At 40.3% G+C, this 27,846-nt stretch overlaps 1 protein-coding gene and 1 long non-coding RNA gene across 2 annotated transcripts in view; one reads left to right on the top strand and one right to left on the bottom strand.

Moving 5' to 3' along the window:
- LOC140186404 (uncharacterized) overlaps nucleotides 1-5,999 on the top strand; it is a 30,269-nt gene extending 24,270 nt beyond the window's left edge. The window contains exon 4 of the long non-coding RNA XR_011882860.1: nucleotides 2,671-5,999. This is a non-coding gene — a long non-coding RNA (uncharacterized lncRNA). The remainder of the gene's footprint in view (nucleotides 1-2,670) is intronic.
- Nucleotides 6,000-9,909: 3,910 nt separating this feature from the next.
- zbtb26 (zinc finger and BTB domain containing 26) overlaps nucleotides 9,910-27,846 on the bottom strand; it is a 55,390-nt gene continuing 37,453 nt past the window's right edge. Inside the window, exons 2-3 of the mRNA XM_072240643.1 lie at nucleotides 17,804-17,950; nucleotides 9,910-14,528 (exon numbers count right to left, since the gene is read on the bottom strand). Of these exons, the coding sequence (XP_072096744.1) occupies nucleotides 13,142-14,518 (1,377 nt within the window). The 5' untranslated portion in view covers nucleotides 14,519-14,528; nucleotides 17,804-17,950 and the 3' untranslated portion in view covers nucleotides 9,910-13,141. The remainder of the gene's footprint in view (nucleotides 14,529-17,803; nucleotides 17,951-27,846) is intronic.

The following is a 27,846-nucleotide window of genomic DNA, read 5'->3' as shown; positions in this document are numbered from 1 at the left end:
CATAGCACATATAGTTACAATAGCACACAGTCACGGAATAGTATTAGCACAAATCTGAGTCCATTGACTGAAGGTTGATGGTGCCTGGGATGTTGTCCTGGAACCACATTTCTGCAATAGCAAATATGCAGCAGGCCATCTCGTGCTGGGTCAGCTTCAGATGAAGGCAATCCAGTTGGTTGTCCAGGGAGCGAACACTGGAGAGCAGCACTGACAGTATAGCTGGCCTGTAGGGGCAGCTCCCAATCTAGAAGATTCCAGCATGTCTGCTATGCCCCTGTTCTCCCCCAGACCACCTCCTTCCCTCGGTGACTGGAGCAGGCTATGATTCAGATAGTCATATGCTGCTCTAAACATAACAAGCTAAATTCCTTGTTTTATATAAAATTTCATCTAGTTTGTTAACCCAGTGGAGAGCAGGGAAGGGAAAGCTCATTCCATGCCTCATTTGTTGACGTTATCTACAAACTTAACACTAATGTACAGGCACGACCAATCGCCCATGTAACTGTTTCATTTCCCATTGGCCCAACTTTCCAGTGAAACTAGTAATGAGCTTGAGATTTGCTGCCTTGCCACAGGCAAGACATTTGAAGAGAATTCAGAAAATAGAATCACAGTGCACTACAGTACAAAAATAGGCCCTTCAATCCATCACCTGCACCCAGACCATAGCCCCCCGTACTCCTACCATCTAAGCTCGTATTCAAATATCTTTTAAAAGTTGAAATCAAGCCCATATCCACCATTTTCACTGGCAGCTTGAATCACACACTCACCACTCTGAGTGAAGAAATTCCCCCTCGTGCTCCCCTTAAAAATTCCACCTTTAGCTAATAACCTCCAGTTCTAGTTTTACCCAACCTCAGTGGAAAAAGCCTGCTTGCATTTACCCTCTTTATACCTCTCATAATTTTGTATACCTCTATCAAATCTCCCCTCATTCTCCTACCCTCCGGGGAAAAAAACCCTAACTCTAAATCATACATCACAGCCAAGCCTGTGGGATAGAATTTGTATGTTTCATACAAAGATGAACAAATACACATTAATTTAACTAATCATTACTACTTAAGTTTTATTTGAATCATAAAATTAAAGAAAAAGTAATGATTCAGAGACTCCAAGTGGACAAGTGCAAAACCCCGCAGAAATTTGACCACAGCACAATTCCCACTACGCCAAATACTTTATCCCACCAATACCCTGCCCACTTCATGACAACCACTGGGTCCTGAAGGGTTTTGCTCTGAGACATTTGCTCTTTATTCCTCTCCATAGACGCTGCCTGACCTGTCGAGTTCCTCCAGCATTTTGTGTTACCCTGGATTTCCAGCATCTGCAGAATCTTGTGTTCATCATTTTGGACATTGAATGTTTTTGTTTAGGCACTGCAGATTACTTCAGATCTGATGTCTATTACTTGTGTCCAAAATCCCAAGAAATTGCAGTTGTGGGTGCAGTTCCTCCAGCATTTTGTGTTACCCTGGATTTCCAGCATCTGCAGAATCTTGTGTTCATCATTTTGGACATTGAATGTTTTTGTTTAGGCACTGCAGATTACTTCAGATCTGATGTCTATTACTTGTGTCCAAAATCCCAAGAAATTGCAGTTGTGGGTGCAGCTCAGTCCATCATGGAATCCAGCCTCCCCTGCACAGACCCTGTCTACACTTCTTCTCTGGGGAAAGCCACTACCATTATCAATTCTTTCTAATCCCCCAATCCATTGGGCAGAAGATAAAGGCTTGAAACCACACACCAGAACAGCATTTATCCTGCTCCTATAAGACTCTGGAACAGAGCTCTTATACAATAAAGATAAATTATTGACTTCATGATCTACCCTGTCATGGCTCCTGCAGCTTATTTTTATTTGAGATACAGCATCGTAACAGGTCCTTCAAGCCCAAAGAGTCTATGCTGCCCAATTAACTTACTAACCTTTGGACTGTGGGAGGAAACCCACACAGTTATGGGAACACATACAAACTCCTTACAGTCAGTAGCAGGAATTGAACCTGTGTCACAGGCACTGTACTAACCAATACACTACCATGCGCAACAACTTATTGTCCACCTGCATTGCACTTTGTAACGTATCACTAGAGTCTGCACCTGTTGTTGCTTTTTCCCTTTGTGCTACCTTGATGTACTCATGTTTTGAAACGATCTGCAGGGTCACGTGACAATAATAAACTGATTATTGCGCAGTAAATACAGGGCTCATAATTTCATTTACAAAGCAGTTTATTTTTGTTTAAGTGAACTTGTTTTCCAGTGAATAAATTTGAATACTGCTATTGTAAAAAAAATCCTGCATTTGCAGTTATATTACACCAGGAATGTGTAAACCAGATATTACAGAAAAAAGGACTTTTATTGTTGTCAGTGCATCTATTAGAGTTAACTGCTAGGATAAAACAAATAGAAAAAGCTATAATTGATTTATTCACATAACATATGCAAAAAAATAAAAAAATAAAATCTTTTAACATTTGTGTATACATGGTACCATAAGGAAACTACTTTTCAACCTTTAAGTACTGAATGTGCCTCAACACAATTTTGTCAGTATATCTGATATAGCATTTTTTGTTTTATGATTTGAAAAATAAAGGTTACAATTAACTTTTGTCCTTTACGGACTTTCCTTTTATTGTTTTTCAGCCAGATGTTGGAGCGGATCAGAGTTCAGTTACCCATGAACATTGAACTCCAACAGGCTTCTAGCTAAAATATAAAATTTGTAATGTGGTTGAGGAGACAGCTGTTTAAGCTCATTACAACAGTTGAAGACAAAATCAATACAATTCTGCAAAAGGACAACTAGATATTTCTTTTAAAGTAAATGTACTACCCATCTATTCAAGAATGACAGCAAAGACAGTCAATGATTTCAAGTACCTTGTATTGAGAAAGTCATACGCCTCTAAATAATGGCATCTCCTTAAATTCATACATCTGCAAATCCCAATCCGGAAGGTAGCATTTTAAAAATATTAAAATGGTCTCATCTGAGAGCACTGCAGGACATGGGGCAAGTCCTAAAATCACAGCTTAGAGATTTCTCACTAACTTCAAAAAGAACTAGGCCAAGTGCAGTATATCCCAAAATTAGTTTAGATCAATGTGTCAAGTAAGCCAATTATGAGATATTTAACTGCATGCTATAACCAGTCAACCTGCAGTGATGGGGAGGGGTAGAAGATGACTCCATTTATCTCCCCCTTTCCTGGTTCCTTCACTGAGAAATGCCATGTAATAGCATTGAAAGAAAAAAATCATTTCTGAACATCCATCAAATCTTTCTACGATGAAGCAGGTTTGATGTTTATAAAGACTATCCTGCGATCTTCAGTAAGGATATACCACAGATTTATTTTCTTGCAACAGCACTGATGTGAACATCATTCACCTTTTCCTGGCCTCAGTTAACATTGCATCAACATCGTTAGCAAAGCTGGCTCATTCATTTTCTACAGCCACAGTCTCAAATATCCATTCTTAGCAAAAACCTAATGATTTTGCAGCTGAGAAAAATGTTGCGTCATTTCTAAAGCTACCTAATTAAAAGTACACATATAAATATATAGGTCACAAATACTGTCCCAGATGAGGTATATGCTATTGTGCTAGGAACCCAAAAAATCTAGTTTCAGGATCATAGGGTCAGGATACTGAAATAACTGTAGTCAGTTCTTATTGTGACACTGCATACAGTACTAGAAAGATGCATTAAAAACTGCTATTAACTATTAAAAAACTGCTGATAAAAATAGAACACACCTTTAACAGTTTTAAAATTACAGAGTCTTTCGTTGACTGGAAGCAATCCAAAATGGTAATCTTTTAAATGATAACCAGAACTTAAGTACACGTTAAAATCAACCTGATGAACCATTAATAGATGAAATGAATTAGTAACTTACACACCTATTAAATATTAATTTTGACAGACATTGACAAACGAACAATTACAGAGGAACCTTCAGTATCCACATTAAATATTTTGATGAAATAAACAACCATTTTGTGGCTTTAATGGCTAACACCTTGTTCTTCCTCTAACCATATTCAGATTATTATCCTGACTTTAAGGGATTGCAATACCAACACAGGGAAAGTTTTCACCTCACCATTTCATACCAACTACTGCCCTCACACCCACTGTGCTGCATATATTAACCCCCTTGCCCCTGAAGAACTAAGTGCAGTGGATTCCAGTTAATTAGGCCATTGGTAAATTGGGGCAGCCACTTATTTGGGACAACTCTTAAAGAACAAGAACTAATCAAGAAAATAGTCAGGATTCCCTTAATTTATTTGGGATGCAAAGCTACTTATTTAGGACAGAAGACTGTCGCCAGTTTCTAACTAACATTAGTCACACGCACTTGCAAGGCGCTTAGAGCAAACTGTTTTTAAATCGCATCAGTTGCATGTGCTTGTGATCAAAAGGCAGTGATTTTTGTCACTGAAAGTTGGTGAGAGATAAGCAGTACGATAATTTGGAACTGTTTTGCTCACTGCAATTTCAAGCATTCAGGCTTGGAGATGCCAGAAAGAGCCGGGAGTGAAATTTAAACCATTTCACTACATCAACAAGTTAGAAATTATAGTCAAACAAAAGATCACAGCAGACAAGTTCCTCCGTCGATAGCCATTAGAAACTAATATAGTTTTATAGTACTGTAATATTGGTAGTGTTCTAATTTTGTTCTGTAGTTCATTTAAATACATAATGTTACTCAGTTGAATGTTAGATTTTTTAAATACCTTTTTAACCATTTCCATGGAACTTTGGATAACTGGGGCAGCCACTTAATGGGCCAAAATCTACTGGTCCCAATTAACTGGAATCTACTGTATATCAAACAGGAAAGAAATGATTTGTCTGATTTTCATTGCTTTTCTATGTGTTACTTTGAGGGTTGGAGAGGATGGGTGGATATTATCTGATGTCAGACACCTGGAATACAAAATAATTTTATTCAGAACCATTTCCATCCATGGACTTCACATTCTACTCACACTCAGCTCTGAAAATCTCTGTTTCATAATCAAAATGGTGTTTAAGCAATCTTGGTAGGCCTCTGAAGACCCCTTAAAGTGAGGCGTAGCAATAATGCCAATTGTTACACCTTCCCCATCCCCACAAGTGGCTTTCTAAGCTTGACACTGATGGTGATCAGGAAGTCTTCAAGGCAGGGAAAAAAAAATCATTATTGGATCCAAAACAATGAATGTTCTTACATATTATTGAGATTGGGGAAAAAAATAACAACCAGGATAAAAATAATCTCCCAGGTATTAACTTGTTATATATCCATGAATTCATTTACTCACTCCCTTGTACATAGATCCCGAGTCCCCTTAAATGCATCAATACTATTCACTTTAGCTTATTCTTACAAGGAACCTATAAACACTACCCTTGCTAATCCACTTCTGCATTTACATATTCTTTACATAAATGCAAGGTTTGCATTTATGTAACTTTTGGTAAATTTCATGTATTGCACTGTACTGCTGCTGAAAAACCTACAATGAATGGCTAATTAGGTACACCATATGCAGGTATCTAATCAGCCAACCATGTGGCAGCAGCTCAATGCATAAAAACATGCAGGCAAGGTCAGAGGTTTTGTGTTGTTCAGACCAAACATCAGAGGAATAATTGTTGGTGCCAGGCAGGGTGGTTAGAGGGTCTCACAAACTACTGATTTCATGCACAACGTTCTGTAGAGTTTACAGAGAATGTTGCAACAAAGGAAAAAACTCCAGTGAATGGTGGTTCTGTGGGTGAAAACTCCTTGTAATGACTGAGGTCAGAGAATGGCCAGATAGATTCAAGGAAGTTGACAGCAACTCAAATAACCAAGTTACAACAGCAACATGCAGGAGCATCTTTGAATACACATGTCAAACCTTGAAGTGGGTGGGCTATGGCAGATGACATCGGGTTCCACTCCTGTATCTAGTAGCCACTAAGTATGTCAGTGCTAATAAACCTGATTCTGGTAATCAAGTTTCTTCTGAATTTCCTGTGATTCCACGACAGTATCTGATGTTGATTGCCTCTAGCTTTGCAGTTCCCTGTGAGTGAAAACACTTTCTCTGATCTATCAGACCTTTTATCTTTTCTTAGGAGACTCCAGGCATAACCATTTGTTCTTCCTTCTAAAACATTTTTGCCCTACCGTTTCTATATTACTGCTGCATGTCCTTCTTAAATGAACGTAATATTCCCAATGTGGCCTAACTAAGGTCAGCATTGTTATCACAGCAACTCTATTTTTACAATGGCTTAATTGACCTACGTTACAACCTCCAGTAACGTGTATTTGTATTCCCAAATCCCCTTGCTCCACAAACCTCTCTTAATCCTCCAATTGTTGTTCTTCTTACCGAACACAGCATTTTATTTGAAAGTATAAACTCTGCTCATTTATTAAAGTCTTGTGACATGTTGAAGGATTCCATGTTAATAACCTTCCTAATTAGGAATCACCATAAACTTAGCAATTTTGTTAATTCTAAAGTCTAAATATTTAACATTAGTGCAGTACTCAACTTTGTGAGATCCTACTTCCCATCCTAAACAGAAATCTATTCACCCCTTCTCTGCTGGCAGGCTATTTGTGCCTGCTCTGGACAAATTAAGCAATCCATTATGAGACATCATTCTGAAGACCTTCTGGAAATCCAGATATGCCTCTTCAATGATTCAATGACTTTGGTCAAACAAAACTCTCCCTCAAATCCTCAGATTTCATCATGTTTTTAGTTTCTAGGTTTGTCTTTTTTTTGGTTAAAAATTACATTTCCTACCAAAGTCATATACATCTTTCTTCTCAATACTAACCATATTGTTAGTTATCAGCTAGTCTCGTGGCTCCATGTAGCTGTTCATATTCAACAGCAGCCACACCCCAGTACACCGCTTCAACAGGTGGGTGAAACCAGGTGGAGGGTAACCTAGACTCACACCCCTGTGAGAAAGGAATACGTCTGTCCTAGCATGTGAAGTCTGATCCAGTGGACGAGATCAACAGTGAGATCCTATGCTGGTGGAATGCAGCAGGCCAGGCAGCATCTATAGGAAGAAGTACAGTTGATGTTTCCGGCCGAGACCCTTCGGCCTGCTGCGTTCCACCAGCATTTTGTGTGTGTTGCTTGAATTTCCAGCATCTGCAGATTTTCTTGAGAGTGAGATCCTATGGCTAGGAAGAAGGTTCTGCAATGATCTGTGGAGAGCAAAGGGCATGACAAGGCACAGAAGATGTCATGGTCATCCACTGCAACCAAGGAAGGCCGCAGTTTGTGACAACTACTCGTACCACTGAACCCAGACTTCCAAGGTCAAGACAGTGGAACTGCCTCAGTGCAATTTTCCACTTTACAAACTCTCCTGCACAAGTTTCCTGTCATCGTCAGATACCATGGACAACCACCAGTCCTTTGGCAACAGATATTTTAATGAATTTTTAAAATATGTAACAGCACTCTTACTCGTCGTCTCTTCCTCCCCAAACTCTGTTGAAAAGCATCAATGCAACTGATAACCTATAGGGATTTTAACTAAAAGTATATTTGTAATTTTTCACCTCCAACTATTATATAATTTTAATCTGATTTTCTGCTCTCATGGCCAACTGATTAATCTTCCTAAAATACCAAATTAAAGGTCTCGGATCTGAAACATTAAGTGTTTCTGTTTCCACAAAAACTGCCTGAATTGCCAAATGCAGAGCATTTTCTGTTTTTCTATAACATTTTCACCATTTCTGGGTCTTGTCCTCTCAATTAACTTTTATTAATAGTTTCTGTGCAAGCAGAATATTGTGCTGCTTTGTGTTCCCTGATGTGTCCATTCCAGTTTTGATTTTCTCACTGCAATCTCTTGTATTCTCTCAGTAATCTAATTTTAGTTACTTTTATTTAGACATCCAAAGATCCACACCACCCAGCAACCCATCTATTTAACCCTAGTCTAATCACAGGACAATTGATAATGACCAACCAACCACCTGGGCAGCCCTTGGCCCGTGGGAGGAAACTGGAGCACCTGGAGGAGGCCCACGTGCACACAGGAAGAATGTTCAAACTTTCTTACAGAGGACACTGGAATTCAACTCTGACATCCTGAGCTGTAACAGTGTCTTGCTAACCACCATGCTACTGTGAATTTGTCCATTTTCTAATTAATTACATCTTAATTCATCTACAGAATTACATTGGTGTTCAACTTGATTCTGTTAAACACTTCTTTGCTCCCCTTGGCTGTTGAACAGTTTTAAGTGTTTCCCCTATCACACAATTATTGACCACATTCTTCTTTGTGGTTAATAATCACAATGGTGGGGAGGCTATCAACATTAGTCATTGTTGATAGACCCCCTACCCTCACACCATCAAGGGCATCTTCAAAAGGCATACCTCAGAAGGCATATCCATCATTAAAGACCCTCACCATCTAGGACATGCCTTATTCTCATTGCTACTATCAGCAAGAGGTATAAGAGCCTGAACATGCACACCCGACATTTTATGATGAGCCTCTGCCCCTCTGCCATCAGATTTCTGAATGGACAATGAACCCATAAACACTACCTCACTATTTGTTGCTTTCTTCTTGCACTATTTAAATTTTTTATATATTTACTATAATTTATAGTATAGTTTACGTATTGCACTGTACTGCTGCAACAAATTTCATGACATGTCAGTGATAATAAACCTGATTCAGATTAATTTTATTTTCCAAGTTCTTTTTTTAAAAAATAGCCTCACAAAATCATTTTTCTGTTCATCCTGGCCTTTTGAGCACAAAGTATCTTCGTGGAATTCTATCAAAACCCCACCATCCCAGCCATGCTCTCTTCTCACTGCTGCCATCAGGAAGGAGGCGAGGAAGACACAAAGACTGAACTGGTCCTACAACCTGTGGGCTCATTTTCAAGGACTTTTCATCTTGTTCTCAATATTTATCGTTTAGTTATTATTATGCTTGTTTTTATGTTTTTGTATTTACTGTGAATGCCTACAAGAAAATGAATTTCAGGGTTGTTTATAGTGACACAAGTACTTTAACAACAAATCTACTTTGAACTTCATCAGCAACTTATCTGGAGCTCTATCAGCTTCTTTTGGGAGGCTGGCATTTGGAAGATAGCTTTGGTCGCTAATAAAGCCCTTATAAGAAAAGATAACTTTGGATCGTTAGATTTGACTGGAGAGCCTCGTGTGACAGAGTGCTTGAGAAATATAGCATAAAAATATAAACTTCCTCTGATAACCATGTCAGCCTCAAACATTGAGGGGCCAATGGTGATGATGGTGGGAGGGTACCTTACTACATTAAAATCTACTCCCAGGACAAATACAATCACAGGATAAGATGGCAGAATTATAGCAGGTAATAATTCCATAAATCAAAAGAATTATTTACCAGCTCCATAGGTTAAAACTATAAGTCACAGGGTAAATGGAACCCAAAATTCTGCCAGTTTTAGTTTTTTTTGGCTCAATCAACAACACATTGATTAATGCAATATCTGTCATGGAAAAAAATCTGGCTAGTGTGCTTAGAATGCAGCTTCAAAAATACTTTGCTTTAAAATTTTTTCCCCAATGAACTTTATTACATTGGAAAATGGGTTTATCACTAAATTAAAGCATCTGTCCAATTTTAAAATCTGAACTATTTGCTACTTGTATTGGTGTTTAGTAGTTAGTTTAGTTTAAAACTTTTAAAAATATGACTATTAGTGTCCTTGTGCAGAAAAATATGTAAATAGCTTTATTCATTCTATTTATTTGTTTATTTATTGAGATACAGCCACAGAATAGGCCCTTCTGGCTCTTCGAGCCATGCTTACCAGCAACGCCCGCCCCCCCCCCCAAATTTAACCCTAGCCAAACCAATGAGACAATTTACAATGACCAATTATTCCACAAACCAGTACATCTTTGGACTATGGGAGGAAACCAGAGCACCCAAGAAAACCCACGCATTCCACAGGAAGGTCATACAGACTCCTTATAGATGAGATCCAAATTGAACTCCGCCCCGAGCCGTAATAGTGTCGCGCTAACCACTATGCTACCGTGGAACCCATTTTGTGTGCCTTTAAGAACATTATTAAATGGGTGTAATCAGAAACTCCCAAAAGCTGTTTTGCAGAAAATTATACTTGCACTTGAAAAATCCATATTTCTAAATGAATGTCACCAACATTGTCAGTGGAAACATTAGGTCCAGTGTATTCTGACAGATTGCTTAAACATTCAACTGCACCAGAGATTGGATTTGCTTTTTTAAAAAAAAAAATTATTTTCAAGGAATCAGGGCTGTGTAATTATAGGGAACTGAATGCATCAACTGTCAAATCGAGATTTACCAGCCCTAGAGCTGAGTTGGATACTTGAATATCTGTATCAATTAAGTACTGGGAAATGAATCCGAACAATCTTAAAGATGCGTGGGCAGTGGCTTGCTGACAGTTTTTCGATCAGACTGGTTATTTCTTAGATTAGACTGTTTAATTGTTATTTTCTTTGCAGGTTAACAATTAAATGCCCACTAGTATTTTTTGATTACTCATATACATTGTAACTGTTTATTACATTTCCCAGTAGCCACAGTATGTATATGCATTTGTTCAGTGTTGCCCCTCACCCCCGCCGCCCCCATGGTTATATTTGTATGATTCTGGAAAGTTCTGGAAGCTTCTCTCGTGCTGCATTATTTGAATACAGACTATCGATTAGCTGACTTTTCTGTAAATTTGAATGGAATGTTTCTTATCTACAGAGTATAAAAAGGGCTGACCATGGAGTGACAGCACCTTTCTTTCTTTTTGCTTCTCCCCATCTTCACTCCTCTGCTCCTGTTACTGTCTGTTTAACATTTTTTGTTCTATTAACACTTAATAAAACAATCATGAAACAACAGGTTTTGTGCCTCTTTCCCAACATCTGCAAGAGCCTTTGATTAAAAGTGTTGGGATCCAACACTGCATTTGACTTGAGTTGGAAGCCCTTAGAATTAAATCTCAGTCCTGAGATGTGCACACTGTACAATTGCTGTTGGAGAATCTGGATGAGATATTAAACAAAAATCCTGTTTAATCTCTCATCAGGGAAATGCAAAAAACATCCCAAGCTACTACTAGAAGTATTTGGGTGGGGGGAGAAAAAAAAAGAGATGATGGAAGGAGGGAGGGGTTTCAGTTCTCCTCTGGATTTTTGGTTAATTTTACTCCTCAGACAACACTTAAAAACGTTTACCCTTATGCTGCCGTGGCTGCTACATTTCTTGCTCTGTTACAGTGACCTAGACTTTAAAACTACTTCCCTATTTCAGTAGCTAAAAAGCATTCTGGATCATTAAAATGAAACACTCCTTCTTCGATTTAAGAGTTCAATGTTTCTTCAGAAGGCATTTTCACCATGTTAGCAAAACAATGAAATGGATTGCAACATCAGAAATGCTGTAAATTCAACAAAACAAAATAGCTATAGAGGTGGATCCTCCCTCTTTGCAAAGAAAGATGTTTGCACTCCCATCACTGGTTTATAGATTCCCTCTGTATGTATATCAGTGATATATGCACCAAGACCAAATTCACAACTGTAGTGTTATTCAATAAATATAGCTGCTCACTAAGTATCATCCAGTCAATTCTTTTTTAGAGAGAGACAGAGAATCCTCACAGCATAACACAAGTGCTGTAGCTTGCAATTACCTGACTTTAAAAGCAGAAAACCAGAATAATGCATATCATGTTCAGCAGCTCCCACAGCAACAACTCTGATTTAGCTACAGTTGTGCAATTTCAATGAGAGAGACGTACCCACGATCATTTCAGAGAAGTATTCCAGATTTAACTATTTGGTGCAAGTATACAAAGTACTAATCTGCCATGGACAGTCCTACGCCTAGCTGCAACGGGGGGGGGAGCACTAACAAACCCATCCCATAAAAATCCAGTGCTACAGAAATGCCAATAGAAACTCCAAAGACCTCTCCCCGGGAGAGCAAGGATCTTGGCCTAGAAGACAAGAAAATGGGCTACATGTAGAGCAACTTGAAAGACACCCCTGAACAGAGAACTCTCGTGAGCTGTTGTTGGCAGCCTATGCCCCAGTAGGGGTGATGGGCTTAAGTAATACAAAGTACAGAATCAGTACTCTTGGGGAAACTTAACTGCCCATCTGCTACAAGATGGAAGCATTCTCTTGTGTATCAACAAATAACACTAGTTTCCCCATCTAGCATATATTACTGGCACTACCCTGGAGACAAAGGAAGACAAATGAAGAAAGTGTGTTAAATGTTTCAAATGGATACTAAGATTTTGTAAAAAGTTATTAGAAAAAGACAAGGTTTACCTAAAAAAAAAATGCAAGATGCCTAGACTAGCCAGGGATTAAACAAGGCAGATACAGAACTATTTCCTCCAGTACAAAGTAGATAACATTTAAGGACAAGACATTTAGGACAGTAATCAGGATAAAATATAGTGAAAAATCTAGAACTTTCTTCCCCTGAAAAGGCAGTGAATGCTGCATCAATTGAAATTTTCAAGATGGAAGTCAACAGATTTTGGCTGATTAGGAAATGTGGAACAGAGCCCAGTGGTGAGGCTTAAGCAGAGATTAGTCAATTGTGGAAAAGGCTGGGAGGTTTGAATGGCTTCCTCCTGTTCCTATGTTCGACAGTCAATAAGGCAAGGTTTCGTAACTGATGTATTCACCCTGGAAAATCAAATGCTTTCCATTACCTACACATAAAAAGGTTTTTTTTTGCCTTATTACATAGCCCTAGAGGAAAGAAAACCAGACAAATGCAAGACTATGTCACCAATTCATTCATAGAAACTATGTGGCCCATTAGAATGCATTCAGTTCATCTAAATGCACCTTTCAAATTACACCAATTCCAGACACCTAATAGAACAACTGTTAGAGCGGGCTCTATTTCATCTAATGGAAATCTACGTAACATTTCTTCCATGTGCAGTGTTCTGCATATTTACTAACCCATTTGGTGGAAAACTTTTACCAGCTTCCCTTAAGTGTTAAATTTACTGCTTGCCCAGAGGTTTTGTTGACCTTAGAAGAATTACCACAGTCATTCAATAGTATCTACTTCTAGAGTAATTTCTTGTATGCTTCCTTCAGTGACATTATCTACACATTTCTTGCCATGCTGTTCTTTGAGGTGTCGCCTGAGAGCTGGCTTATGTGCAAAGCCCACATCACAGTAGTTGCACTTGTGCGGTCTGTCACCGCTGTGGAGATTCAGGTGGTCCTGCAGAGAGCACTTCTGTGTGAATGTCTTCCCACAGATTGTGCACTGATAGGGCTTGATTCCTGTGTGCACCCGGATGTGCCGCGTCAGGTTACTTTTCTGTGTGAAAATCTTGCCGCAGCGCAGGCACAGGAAAAGTTTGTGAGTTTTCAGATGGCTGATGAAGTTTTCCAGATGTTGAAAAATCTTACCACACTTACTGCAGTGGTGGGGCTTCTGAAGCCATTTGTCCTGCATCTTAAAATGATTGGTGTACATGGTTTTGTTAGCAAACAGTTTTGTGCCCCTGTTGCGCCTGAACAAAAACCCACCCGCGGCTGCCATTTCCTCGTTTGGAAAGCTACTCAAACCTTGTAGCTCAAACTCATTGGCTGCCAGCATATAACTGGTGCCATTGACCATTTCTGACAGTCTGGGGGGATCAGCCACAAAGTTTTGTAAACAGCTATCTAACACCTTGTTGCTTCGTGAATCCACGGACGAATTAACGAGAGAGTGCTGCGAATCAGGAGAATTTGCAACAGCCCTTTCGACACTGTTGCTGAAGTTATTGGAGAGATGGCTCAGACTGTCACCATTTTCACTGTCCTGAATATCACTGGTGAGAGATTCCACTTTGACAATGCGGATGTTGCTGTCTTCAGAGTCTGTTTCACAGTCGGAGACATCTCTAGTTTGCGTGAGATCTTCCAGTTTGTTCTTCCCGGAATCGGAGAGTGGACTTTCCTGTGACCGTTCTGAGCTCTCAGGAAATGCTGTGGAAGTGCTGCTTTCCCCAACCTGGTGCCCTTGGTCTTCAGACAACAATTTTGGCTCAATGTACTTAGAAAGAGCTTGTGTGCATTTCTCTACAATGTGGCCCATTTGAAGGTAGCTTGCAGCAGTTAAGTAGTTTACCAATTCCTTTACAGGGAACTCTAGGATACCAGTGTAACAGGATAAAAGTATCTGCTCTCCAACCTCAGAACTCTGGAGAAGCGAAATTCTGACATCCTTTGAATCGTTCAGCAAGAACTGGTCCCTCAAAAAGGGAGAGCATGCAGCAAAAACTATTTTATGCCCCAAAAATGCCACATTGTTGATTCGAATTGTAACATCGCAGAATCGTTTTTGTTGCCTCAATAAATTCATTTTTTGCAACATGGAATCTCCATAGCTTGTAAACTTAAACCGAAGGACATCAGAATTTGGAGCCATGTTTCCAAACCTGGAAAGAAACAGAAAGGACATGAACTACTTACTGTAAAAAGAAACATCACATCGTATATTTTGTTATTTCTACACTATAGCTCCCAGTACTGTGATGCCATTAAAAGAACTCATTTTGCATATCAAGTTCAGCTTCAAGATTGCTCAAGTCATGAAGCAATCTATCCATAATACAAAATATTACAAAAGTCACTTCTGAAATACTTAGTTAGTTTTGGTTAGAGCTTTGACCTTTGAGGACAAGATTGTAGTGCTACTCCATTCAATGCCAAATACATACTGTCAATTCAATTACGAAAAACACAATGACTAAATTTAAAATAATGTGAGTTATTTAGAATGACATCCAAGTTGCAACTGAATTAAAAATAAATTCTAAAGTTAAAAGAAAGTGGTTGCCCCATTCAAGTATTGCACTTTCCCATGTTGTAACATACATTAAATACAAAATAGAATCAAGAATTAAAGCTGAAATTAAAAAAAAGTTCTGAAATAAAAAGGTAGCTGCCCATTTAAAACCAAATATTGCACATGCCCATGTACTGTACTTGGAGACTGTATTGCCCATAGTGTCTCTGGACCAAGGGTAGGTGGGGAGGTATTGTTCAGTTGCACGACAGCCCTGCGAAAGCTGTTTTTCAGTCTGGATGTCCATGCAGGAATAATTTTGAATCTCCTGCCAGATGGTAGGAGATTGAACAGGTGATAACTGGGGTGGGATGAGTCCATCACCATGTCACAAGCCCACCGTAGATAGTGGGAGTTGAAGATGGCTTCCATGTCTGGTTGTTGTGTCCCAATGATGTTCTGTGCAGTCCTGATTACTCATTGAAGTGCTTTCTGGTCGATCTTGTTCCAGCTATTTCCATACTGTCATGAAGTAGGTCAGTATGCACTCAATTACATATCAGTAAATGTTTACCAGGAGTATCCTTACTGAAGGAACTCCGCACAATATTAGCCAACTTTTGGCTGTAGACCACATAAACATTTACCATAGAACTTTGACACAGTTTAAGTATATGTCTTTATTAGCTTTCACAGGGTATATGGGGTGGACACCATGGGGAGGGGTGGCACCTCTGCTGAAGGGGCTCGTAGTGTCAATTCTGAGGCAGCTCACACAACTTTGCTCCCAACCAGACACTAAGCCCTCACTTGTGGCTCTAAGTAACTGTTTGCATGTGACAGAGGCCACAGCCCAGTACACCGCTTCGACAGGTGGGCTAAACCAGGTGATGGTACCCAGTGGCTTCATACCCCAGTGAGATAGGGACATGCCTGGCTTAGCATGTAAAATCAGCTCCGGCAGACTGAGCGGAAGAGATCTACAGTGAGATCCAACTGCCAGGAAGGCAGTTCTGCCAATGTTCCATGGAAAGCAAAGGGAAACCACGGAAACAAGGAAAACTCCAGTTGTGATGACTAGTCGTATCACTGCACCCAGACTTTTGAAGTAGAGAGTGGAACTCCCCAGTCCAACAGCTTTTCCATCTAAAAAAAATTCTCCAACACTTTTCCTCATGCAATTCACATCAAACTGTCAAATCTAACTGTCATCATCTGAGATGATTGGCAACTAATCATTAGTTTGCATATATTTCAAGGTTCTCGTACGGGGCACTCAGATTCAGAGATCGATGTATGCACTACCCAGAGAATGGCAATAGCCCAAACCATATGACCCAATAGCCACAGCTCTACACACCATCCTTACACATCTGGAGAAGAGGGAAGATGTGAGAATGCCATTCTTGGACTAAAGTTCAACATTCAACACCACGATTCCCTACAAGCTCAACAAGAAGCTCAGGGACCTCAGCCTTCACCCTGCCTTGTGTAGCTGGATTCTGGACTTTGTCAGATTGCCGGCAGGTGGTAAGAGTGGACTCCCTCACCTCTGCCCCTCGACACAGGTGCCCCTCAGGGCTATGTACCAAGCCCCCTCCTTTATTCTCTGTATACCCATGACTGCGTCACCATTCACAGCTCCAATCTGCTAATTAATTTGCTGACGACACTATACTGATTGGCCTAATCTCAAATAATAATGAGGCAGCCTACAGAGAAGAAGATATCACCCTGACACAGTGATGTTAAGAAAACAACTTTCCCTCAATGTTGCAAAAACAAAGGAGGTGGTTGTGGACTACAGGAGGAATGGAGACAGGCTAGCCCCTATTGACATCAATGGATCTGGGGTTGAGAGGGTGAACAGCTTTAAGTTGCTTGGCATACACATCACCGAGGATCTCATGTGGCTTGTACATACCGGCTGTGTAGTGAAAAAAGGCACAACAGCGCCTCTTTCACCTCAGTTGGTTGAAGTTTGGTGTGGGCTCCCAAATCCTAATAACTTTCTATAGGGGCACAATTGAGAAAATCCTGACTGGCTGCATCACTGTCTGATATGGGAATTGTACTTCCCTCAATCGCAGGACTCTGCAGAAAGTGGTGCGGACAGCCCAACACATCTGTAGATGTGAACTTCCCACTATTCAGGATGTTTACAAAGACAAGTGTGTAAAAAGGGCCCGAAGGATCATTGGGGACCCGAGTCATCCCAACCACAAACTGTTCCAACTGCTACCATCTGGGAAACGGTATCGCAGCATAAAAGCCCGGAATGACAGGCTCCAGGACAGCTTCTTCCACCAGGCTATCAAGTTGCTTAACTCATGCTGACACAACTGTATTTCTATGTTATATTGACTATCCTGTTGTACATACTATTATAAATGACTACAAATTGCATATTTAGACAGATGTAATGTAGAGATCTTTACTCATGTACATGAAGGATGTAAGTAATAAAGTCAATTCAATTCATTAAATGGGAAATAAGTATAGGGAGCGTGTTTTGAACTTTAAGGATGGGACTGGAGTGCCAGGATTTGGAGAATGAACAAGTCTCACTAGCTAAGGAGTGGACATCTTTGATTTATACTTGGATGATGTGGCCCAACAAGGGTCCAAATCAAATCTTTATCTGGAAGCCAATTTTAAAAACTGTGCCAATATTTAAACGTCAATATTTAAATTCCAACATAAATTGTTGTGCAGATTTATAGTTTAATTTTGGCCAAGTTACTAGCATGAAATAGTGACACAGAGAAATGAGTTTAAAATCTACAATATTTGAAGAATTTAAATTCAAGTTATTAAATAAATCTAGAATAAAATATTAACATCGATTAAAATTACCATACAGCTAACAGTTTGCCATATCTGGTTCACTAACATCCTTGTAGGTAGGAAATCCAATGTCCTTACCTGGTTTGATCTACATGTGACTCCAAACCCACTGATATGGTTCACACTTAATTGACCTCTGAAACAGCATCACAGGCAATATGGGATGGATGATAAATGCTGGCCATATCAACAATGTCCATATTTCGTGGATGAATAAATATCTGTCTGAGAGAAGCACAGCAACACTTTACTATCACTGTATAGCAGACAGGTAGAGCATGACAATTTAGATGTTTTAGATACTGAAATACAGCATTGTAACTGACCCCTCAGGCCCAATGAGCCCGCATTGCCTAATTACAACCATGTCACCAATTAACCTAAGACATACGGGTTAGTAGGTATGTGGGAGGAAACTGGAGCACCTGGAGGAAATCCATACAGTCACGGAGAGAACGCGCAAACTCCATACAGACAGTTGTGGGAACTGAACCCGGGTCACTGGTGCTATAATAGCATTACGCCAATATAACACCTCTACTACATTGTACATTGAATAAAACCGGAAAGTCCACGGGATACTCAGCATTTCAGGCAGGATCTGTGGAGAGAATTCTGTTTCTCCCTTCACAGATGTTGCTTGACCAGATGGGAATACTCAGCATCTTGTTTTTTTTTTAAATTTCAGATTTCTAGCAGTTACCTTACACTTCTACATACTAAGTTGCCCATCGGCTGTCATCCAGCCAAGTAGTCCAAGTAACAGCATTGTTAATGTTTTCTGCACCCTTTCAGTTTAGCATAGCCTCACAATAGAGGGACATCCATTTTGAACAGAGATGGACGAATTTCTTTAGCTAGAGGGTGGTGAATCTGTGGAATTGATTGCCACACATGGGGAGAAGGCAAGGAGAATGGGGTTAAGAGGGATAATAAATCAGCCATGATGGAATGGTAAAGCAGACTCGATCAGCCAAACAGCCTAACTCTGCTCCTAAGTCTTATGGTCTTAATGAGAAGTACCCAGAACTACACACAGCACCCCAAGTGTAATCTCACCAACATCTTATAGAGCTGTGAAATGACAATCAACTCTCATACTCAGTGCGCTTACCAAAGAAAACAGGAGTGCCAAATGGCTCCTTCACCACCATGCCTGCACATGTCATTTCCTTCAGGGAATTGACATACTGTGTATCCCCAGGTCTTGATCTCTGTTCTACAACACTATCCAAGGCTCTGCCAATAACTGTGCAAGTCCTGCCCTGGTTTAACTTCTTAAAATCCTTTTCAAATGTGTGGGAAATATTGGATAAATAAAGTTGGAACTCAATTCCATGAACAGTCATTGATCTTAAAACCACTTAAATTTAAAATCTGGTTTCAATTTTTTTAAATTTTGAGTGATATGAGTCGAGATCATATTTCTGGCCATCAAGATCTATCCCTGTTGAAGCTTTGGAGTGGATGCCGAAGAGGTTTACCAGTATGCTGCCTGGACTAGAGGGCATGTGCTATATATAACAAGCAGTTGGACAAACTTGGGTTGTTTTCTCTGGAGTGGCAGAGACTGAGGGCAATCTAAGAGGGGTTTATAATATTATAAGAGGCATAGATAGGATAGACAGACAGTATCTTTCTCCCAGGATTGAAATGCCTAATACCAGAGGGTATGCATTAAAGGCAAGAGGGTATTGTTAAAAGGAAATGTTAGAGGCAAATTGTTTTTTTATATATAAAAACAGTGGTGGGTGCCTGAAATGCACTGCCTGGGGTGGTGATAGAGGCACATACATTAGAGACTTACGAGACCTTTAGATAGGCACATGAATGTGAGGAAAATGGAAGAGTATGACATTGTGTAGGCTACAGAAGTAGGGTTAGCTATTTAATTACAGTCGGCCCTCCTGATCCGCGAGTTCTGCATGCGCGAATTCAACCAACTGCCAATTGGGAAAACCCGGAAGTTCTCTCTCCAGCACTCGTTCGAGCATTGTTCGCCTCGCTGCTTTGTTTCTGTGAAAAAATGGCTCCTAAAAAGCAATTATGTGGTCAAAGCAATTCCTCAAAGGCTGAGAGGGAGCGTAAAGTGCTCTCTCTCGCCAGGAAATTAGAAATATTAGATCTTTTGACAAGTGGCATGTCGCATTCCGAAGTCAGCCGTTAGGTCAGTAAGAACGAATCGAGCATTCGTACAATAAAGCAGAAAGAAGCTGAAATTCGTGAAAGTGTTAGTGCTAGGGCTGGCTGGCTGGCTATGTAAAGTGCTACAGCCTGAAGAACTTAAAGATCATGGGAGAATCGGCATCGGCTGATGCTGAGGCAGCATCAACGTTCCCAGAAGAGCTACGATGGTTGCGTTTGTACTGAACGTGCACAGACTTTTTTTCTCATCATTATTCCCTACACAATACAGTATAAGAACTACTTCCATAGCATTTACATTGTATTAGGTATTATAAGTCAACGGAACATAAACACTGAGGGTGGCAGGTCCTGTACTGCTCTGGGTCCTAAAGTCCACTTGCACTGAGACAGGTTAAATAAGGGACTTAAGCATCCGTGTCTTTTGGTATCCACGGGGGGGGGGTCTCGGAACCAATCCCTCCCGGATAAGGAGGGCCGACTGTACTCATTTATTTGGTTCGGCTCAACATTGTGGGCCGAAGGGCCTGTTCCTGTGTTGTACTGGTCTATGCTCTATCAGCTTCAAGTTCAATGAATGGTGAAATGAGTTCAAGGTGTAAGTAGTATTCTCTTGCTTGTGTTCAGCACCTGTAAGAGTGGCACACGTCGCTTTCTCATAGTAGCTGGGCCTCAGCAAGAACCGCTTCTCCAGCAGTGAACACACACCAGAAGGTTCATGGAAAGAGACAGCAATTTTAATTAGATGGTACTTTTCACCGTTCCAGATGAGTAAACCCACAGTTAAGGTGAAAGAAAAAGAACTTTAGATGATATGAGGCAACAGTTTGGCTATGCTGCCTTTTAACGGTTTATTAGAGAACAATCTTAACACTTATCACCCATGCCTACAATTTACCAAATAACTGGTATGTTCGAAATACTTCATTTGAGGAAAACTTTTAGAGCATCACTGAATGGAGAGTCTGTCCCCTTCCTATGAAAAACATAAATACGTTAAGGGATGGTGTACCAACATTAGTAACAATACTGGAAAGTCAGTGAAACAGAAGTTACATCTTTACAATATCAATTATTCAGTCAGTTAATGTTGACATTTAAATCTTTTAAATTTAAGATCTACTATTGTGCACTAATAAAGTACCCTGTTCAAATGTGAAACATTTAATCTGTTGGAAGTTCCGACCTTTGTCATACTCTGGTAGAAAGTCAAGGGACAAGTTACCAAGAATTTATTTTAAATGATGTCGAATTTCTCTGTGGAGCAAAACTTTGTCAGGTAGGTTTACATTTGCAAGTCCATCCAAAATACCCCAAACCATGTTGCAAAGTCCAAACATTTTTCTTTCCAAGCCATTTTTAAAAACGCGGTTCAAATACGACTGGTTAACATTCGACACTTATAAAAGGCAGACCACTGGATCGTGAATTTCTCTGAATGTGCAGTCTTGGTAGTCCGTTATTAATGAAACATTTCTACCACAAAAATCTATTATGCAGATCAAAGTTCAAAGCAAATTTATTATCAAAGTAGATACAAGTCACTATATACTATATGAGATTCATTTCCTTGTGGGTATTCAAAGTAAATACCAAGAAACTCAACAGAATCAAAGAAAAGCTGCACAAAAAAAGACAAACTATGCCAATACAAAAGAAAAGAAATAAATAAGTAATAAATATTGAGAACACCAGTTGTAGAGCCCTTGAAAATGAGTCCACAGTTTATGGAATCAGATCAGTAACGGGGTGAGTGAAGTTATCCACTGTTTCAAGAGCCCTCAGAAATATCCCTCCAACCTTTTCTGTTCCACAGAGAGTTTGTTTAGTTTCTCCACAGAACAGAGGCTTATCATCCTTGGTCCCTTTCCAGCAAATCTTTGGTCCTCTCACAGAACTTGATATCCTTTCTGAAATTTGGTGTCACTGATAGTGATTTAGAAAGTATGTATAACCAGATGTTGTTTCCAAAGTCAAAGGCTCTATACAACTTGGTTTTAAAGACAATTACCAAGTGCTTTTTGCTGAAATGAGCTTTGTAAATTCTGACATTTTACACAAATGTGCAGTTTCTCTACCAGATTTCTCAGTTCCAAGATTATGATTGTTGTGTATGTGGCTTGGTTACACAACAAAGCTATTAATAGAAACGCTAGAGACAGGAGCTAAGGTTCATGGTTCTTTACTGGCAGAAACTGAACTCGACACACACGTACAGATCAATACGCACCTAATAGCACATGCAATGACGTATTACTAAAACATAAAGTAGTCTCTTATTATAATGTACACGGTACACTTCTCCCCTTCTATTTTAATAGTGTATAAATTGTTTGTTTTTTTTACTGGGGCACTATGCTAAACAAATATGTTTACCCTTAACATACAAACGTCTACCATTTGTTCACTTAGTAACTTAATAATATCAAATTATAACAAGCCTTTTTTTAAAAACTTATTGTCCAAAACCCATTTATAAATCAAGTCTCTGTTGGGGGGGGGGGGGGTCTTCTCTAGATTGTCCGGCACTGAAGCAAATAGGTCTTCACTCTATTGTCTGGAATAATTTGAACAATCCACAAATTGGCAGGTTCCAGCCATAAAGAGTAGTCACCTCCATCTTGCAAAGATGACGAAAGCAAAGTGAAATCCATGAAAAGGTGAATCTTATTCTTAAAAATATGTACAATCATCAAAACTGAGATGGCACTGTTAAGTGTCTTCAAATAGTGCATTCTTCAGTCTGTCAATAAACTTGTTTGTTTTGATACAGATTTCCATATAAAAGTCATGAAAAGTTGACCTCTGAGCATACAGAGTTAAAAAGATGTGCGCCTCCAACTTGCTAAAAGTCCTAGGCAGCAGATCTCCTCTGTATAATGAAGACTCCTCTGTGCATCTGTCCTAGATATACACGCATCTTTGTGCTATTACTTGACTTCCTTACCCATATCTCATTTGTTTCAACTGAGCTAATTACATAGCCAATCTTCGTATTCTCCTTAGATTCCAAATAGATAGCCTAACCTTTATGACACTATCTCTTATCATCATATAACTTTCCATCTTCTATTCGTGCTTCATATCTTTGCGCTGGAGATTCAGCAGGAGTGCTGGGAAGATGCTCAGGAGAAGACGGAGATGCTGGTCTTTTCGAAGATTTAAGCTTATTGAGAGTTCACAGATCTTCCATTATCTGTTCGTCTGTTAACAAGTAATTTAACAAGTGCAGGTTTTCGTCTTTTGTCTGTAATTGGAACAGGGTCATTAGGTCTCCTCCTTAGTTTCCTAGTCATTATTGGTTTTATCTCCATAGAATCTCCTGTGAGTTCCATTGTTAGCCTCTCATTCTCAATCATCTTTTTTTCTTCTAACTCAATCATTTTATCTTCAAATTCCTTCATTGCTGCTTTCTTCTCTTTAATATAATTTCTTTCCACTTGTTCTGTCTACAGTTGCAGAAAAACTCTGCATTTCATATTCTTTCCTTGTATTGTTGATCTAGTTTCTTCATCCTTTTCTGATACTCCTGCAAAGTGCCTTCCTGTAACTGCTGTAGCTGTCTTTTGAGAGATGTCAATTTCTCCTGGTACATCTGCTCATTTACTTCCAGGTAGTCTTCATCATCCTGCTTATTGGCAATATCTGTCTCACTTGCATCTTCTGTATCTTCATCTGAGTCGCAGCCTCGGATACTGCGTTCGTCCTCATCATCAATGCTGTCTAGCTCCTCCTCGTCGTTGTGACAATGGGTGAGAGAAGAGCTGCGGACATCTTCCCCGCCGAGCTGCACCCTCCTTTGTGGACACAACTAGTGCCTTGATGGTGTGCCAATCCAACTGGATTTTCCTGAGCCATTCATGTCCCAGCAATGGTGGTCCTCCATTTTTCAGTACACAGAGGTTCAGCTGCTGTGTTTTGTCTCCTTTGGTCACTGTCACTTTAATTTTACCTTTGGGATGCACTTTCTTCCTGTGTAAGTCTTTAGCAGTAGTTTAGTTTGTTTCAGAGGAATGTGAGAAAACAGTTGTTTGTAGTCGTGTACGGAGATCACTGTTAAAGCTGAGCCTGTGTCCAACTCCATTTTCAGTCTCACGCCTGCCACTTGTGGAATGTTCCTTATTACTCTTCGATCATCTGTCTCTTTCACACTGTGAAGTTGCAGACAAGAAAATTCACTTTTGTCTGAGTCATTTTCATCAGAACTGCTTTCTTCCATTTTGTGTACATTGTTGTATTTTCCTTTCTGGGGCTTCTAGTTTCTCTGTATTTTGTCCTTTTTCTGCTGTTTACTAGCTTTGCATACTCTGCCAATGTGGCGTTGTCTGCCGCAGTTTCTGCAATCTTTGTCTTCAAACCAACAGTCATCAGGGTCATGTGACATGTTCCGACAACGGTAACATTTCTTTCCTTCATTTCTGTTCAGTGAAATTTTATTCATAGCATATTCCAGAGATTTTTGTTGTATCTCGGAAGCACCCTGTGCCGCTGTTTCCATTGATAATGCAATGTTTAGCGCTTTCTCGAATGTAAGCTCTCTTTCAGACAGTGCATGCCATACCTGTCCCTCAATGCGTCCGATAGACCAGATCCAAATTGACAATGTTCTAATAATTTGCACAATTCAGCACAATATTCAGAAATGTTTCATTTTTGCTCTGATTCCGATTGTGAAATTTAAATCTTTCAGCAATGACCAGTGGTTTGGGGTTTAAATGCTGTTGGAGAGTGCCTACTATTTGCTTGAACGTTTTGTCAGCTGGCTTTTCAGGGTTAACAAGCTCCAGAGCAGGCCTTATGTTTTGCTCCCATAATACTGAGTAAGACGCTGGCTTTCTTTTCATCATTAACACCGTTAGCCTCACTATATAACTCCACTTTTTCAATGTAAGTAGCCCAGTCTTCAATGTCACTATCAAATGCTGTAATGGTTCCAATCATCGCCATCTTTGTTATGTTAATTAAGCCCTATTTTCCCCTTGTTTTCTTTTTTGACTCACGAGTCCTTTTTGCTAGCGCCACGAGCACACTACGTCTAGATGTGTGTGTCGCTCCTTTTTATCTCCCTTCTGGGGCAGGCGGACCCTCAGCCCCTGGGGGTCAGCGCCGGCTGTGGTCTCACCTGAACGTGCTGCGGCTCTGACTGTGTCTCTTGGGCTACGTCCACACGATGCTGGATAATTTTGAAAGCGCCGGTTTCGAGTAAAAACGACAGGCGTCCACACTAAGTGTTTTTCAAAATATCTCTGTCCACATTAGATGGATATTTGGGCGAATCTCCTCTACTGGGCACGCGCAGGACACACAGGAAACAAGTGAAGAGGAAACGGTATACTTAGTGCGCATTTGTCCAGTTACAGAGTAGAAAAACTTTAAAGGAATTGCTCTTGGCTCTCGCGCAGGAGGACTTAAAACTAAAAAAAACAAATACTGGAGCGTATGGAGCCAACCAACAGGGAGTTCACGGACAGTATGCCCCGGCTGACGAGGAACATTGAAAAACTGTTGCATTAATAAAGCACCTTGTTAAATGTATAAAACATGTCTGCATCAGTGTTATCTTGTATTTCCATACAATGTTACTTCTATGGTTCTTTGCTGGAATAGGACCCACTCTTGGGGTTTCACAACTGGCCGTTATTCGGCACACCAATGGCACGGCCTAAGAGCTTCGCTCGCCTTCAGAGGGCCAAGATTTTGTGACTCTGGAGATGGGGATTGGAGGTCAGTGTCCGGGCAGGAGATTGGTGTGTCATGGGAGTCGGAAGATCTAAGGCTATGTGCCCAGAGACCTGAGATCTTTGGGCACAGAGTTCGGAAAAAGCGATGCAATGATCTTTTAACATCGTAAACCATCGAGTTGTTTGTTATGTCTCAGAGTCCCCTTTCTCCCTTACTAGGGAGAGAGAGAGCCTATGGTATGTCGAATACAGGGTGAACAAGTAGTCTTTGGAGTACTGCAAGTCTGTGTCTTTGCTGCACGCTTGTGTGCTCAGTGGTGGGTGCCGATTTTTTTTGCTGGTGGGGGGAGAGGGATTGTTGCTTGCTGCTGCTTACATGTGGGAGGGAGGGGAGCTGGGGGCTTTGGGGTTCTAACATTTAACATAATTCATTTTTGGGGGCACTCCTCTTTTTTGTGGATGGTTGCGAAGAAAAAGCATTTCAGGATGTATACTGTATACATGTCTCTGACATTAAATGTATCTTTGAAAAGGGCAAAAGGTAGCAAAAGTGAGTGGGAAGCTGGATGATTGGAAAGCTTTTATTGGATTTCAAAAGGCAACTAAAAGAGCTACGGGAAGGAAAACGATGAAATATGAAGGCAGACTAGCCAAAAATATAAAGCAAGATACCAAAAAGTTTTTTCACTTATATAAAGAGTAAAAGGGAGGTGAGAGTTGATATTGGAGCACTGGAAAATGATGCGATGCTGGAGAGGTAGTAATGGGGAACAAAGAAATAGCAGATGAATTTAATGGGTACTTTGCATCTGTCTTCACTGTGGAAGACAGTAACAGTGTGCCAGAGGTCCGTGAGTGCCAGGGAGCAGGAATGAGTGCCACCGCTATTACAAAGGGAAAAAGTGGTAGGCAAACTGAAAGGTCTTAAGGTGGATAAGTCACCTGGGCCATATGGACTACATCCCAGAGACCTGAGAGAGGTTGCTGAAGAGGTAACTGATGCATTGGTCATGATCTTTCAAGAATCACTTAATTCTGGAAAGGCTTCAGAGGACTGGAAAATTGCAAACATCACTCCACTATTTAAGAAGGGAGGAAGGCAAAAGAAAGGAAATTATAGGCCAGTTAGTCTAACCTCAGTGGTTGGGAAAGTGCTGGAGTCCATTATCAAGGATGAGGTTTAAAAAGGTACTTAGAGACTAATGATAAAATAAGTCAAAATCAGCATGGCTTCTGTAAAGGGAAATTTTGACTGACAAATCTGTTAGAATTCTTTGAGGAAGTAACAAGCAGGGTGGACAAAGGAGAAGTAGTGAATGTCACTTACTTGGATTTTCAGAGGACATTTGATAAGGGGCCACAGGAGGCTGCTTAACAAGATAAAATCTGAAGGTGTTTCAGAAAAGATACTGGCATGGATAGAGGAAGGACTTGACAGGCAGGAGGCAGCGACTGGGAATAAAAGGGGCCTTTTCTGGTTGGCTGCCAGTGACTGCTGGTGTTCCTCAGGAGTCAGTATTGGGGCTGCTGCTTTTCACATTGTTTGTAATTGATGGCTTTGTGGCAAGGTTTGAAGATGATATGAAAATAGGTGGGGGGATAGGTAGTGCTGAGGAAGCAATGCGATTGTAGCAGGACTTAAGACAAATTAGAAGAAAGGGCAAAAATGTGGCAGATGGAATAGTGTTGGGACATTAATGATAATGCATTTAGGTAAACTGAACTATTGTGCAGACTACACACATCAAAATTGCCGGTGAACGCAGCAGGCCAGGCAGCATCTCTAGGAAGAGGTACAGTCGACGTTTCAGGCTGAACTATAGTGCAGACTATTATCTAAATGGGGAGAATGCTCTGCCACAGACTGTGGTGGAGGCCAAGTCTGTGCGTGTATTTAAGGTGGTAGTTGATTGTTTCCTGATTAGCCAGGGCATCAAAGGCTATGGTGAGAAGGTACGGGGATGAGATGGGATCCGGGATCAGCCATGATGGAATGGCGGAGCAGACTCGACAGGCTGAATGGCCTAATTCTGCTCCTGTCTTATTGTCAAAGATGCAAAAGTAACTGCTAAGCAGGTTAGCAACAAGGTGAATATTTTTAATTTAGACGTCAAAGGTCCAGAAATTAATGGCTGAAGTGGTGGAGGTTGAACATTAAGAGCCAGGAACTGTAGGGCAGTGATCAGGATGTGTTGTAAAAAGGGAGTAGGTTGTGTTGTTCTTTTTCCCGACAAGCACAAACAAGGTAGGCCAAATAGATTCTCATTGAAAGTTTTTTGATGATCTTGCGCAGGC

This window comes from Mobula birostris, chromosome 22 (genome assembly GCF_030028105.1).
Source record: "Mobula birostris isolate sMobBir1 chromosome 22, sMobBir1.hap1, whole genome shotgun sequence".
Lineage (NCBI taxonomy): Eukaryota > Metazoa > Chordata > Chondrichthyes > Myliobatiformes > Myliobatidae > Mobula > Mobula birostris.
The sequence above is the reverse complement of the archived record's forward strand: the minus strand, read 5'-3'. Positions and strand labels throughout refer to the sequence as shown.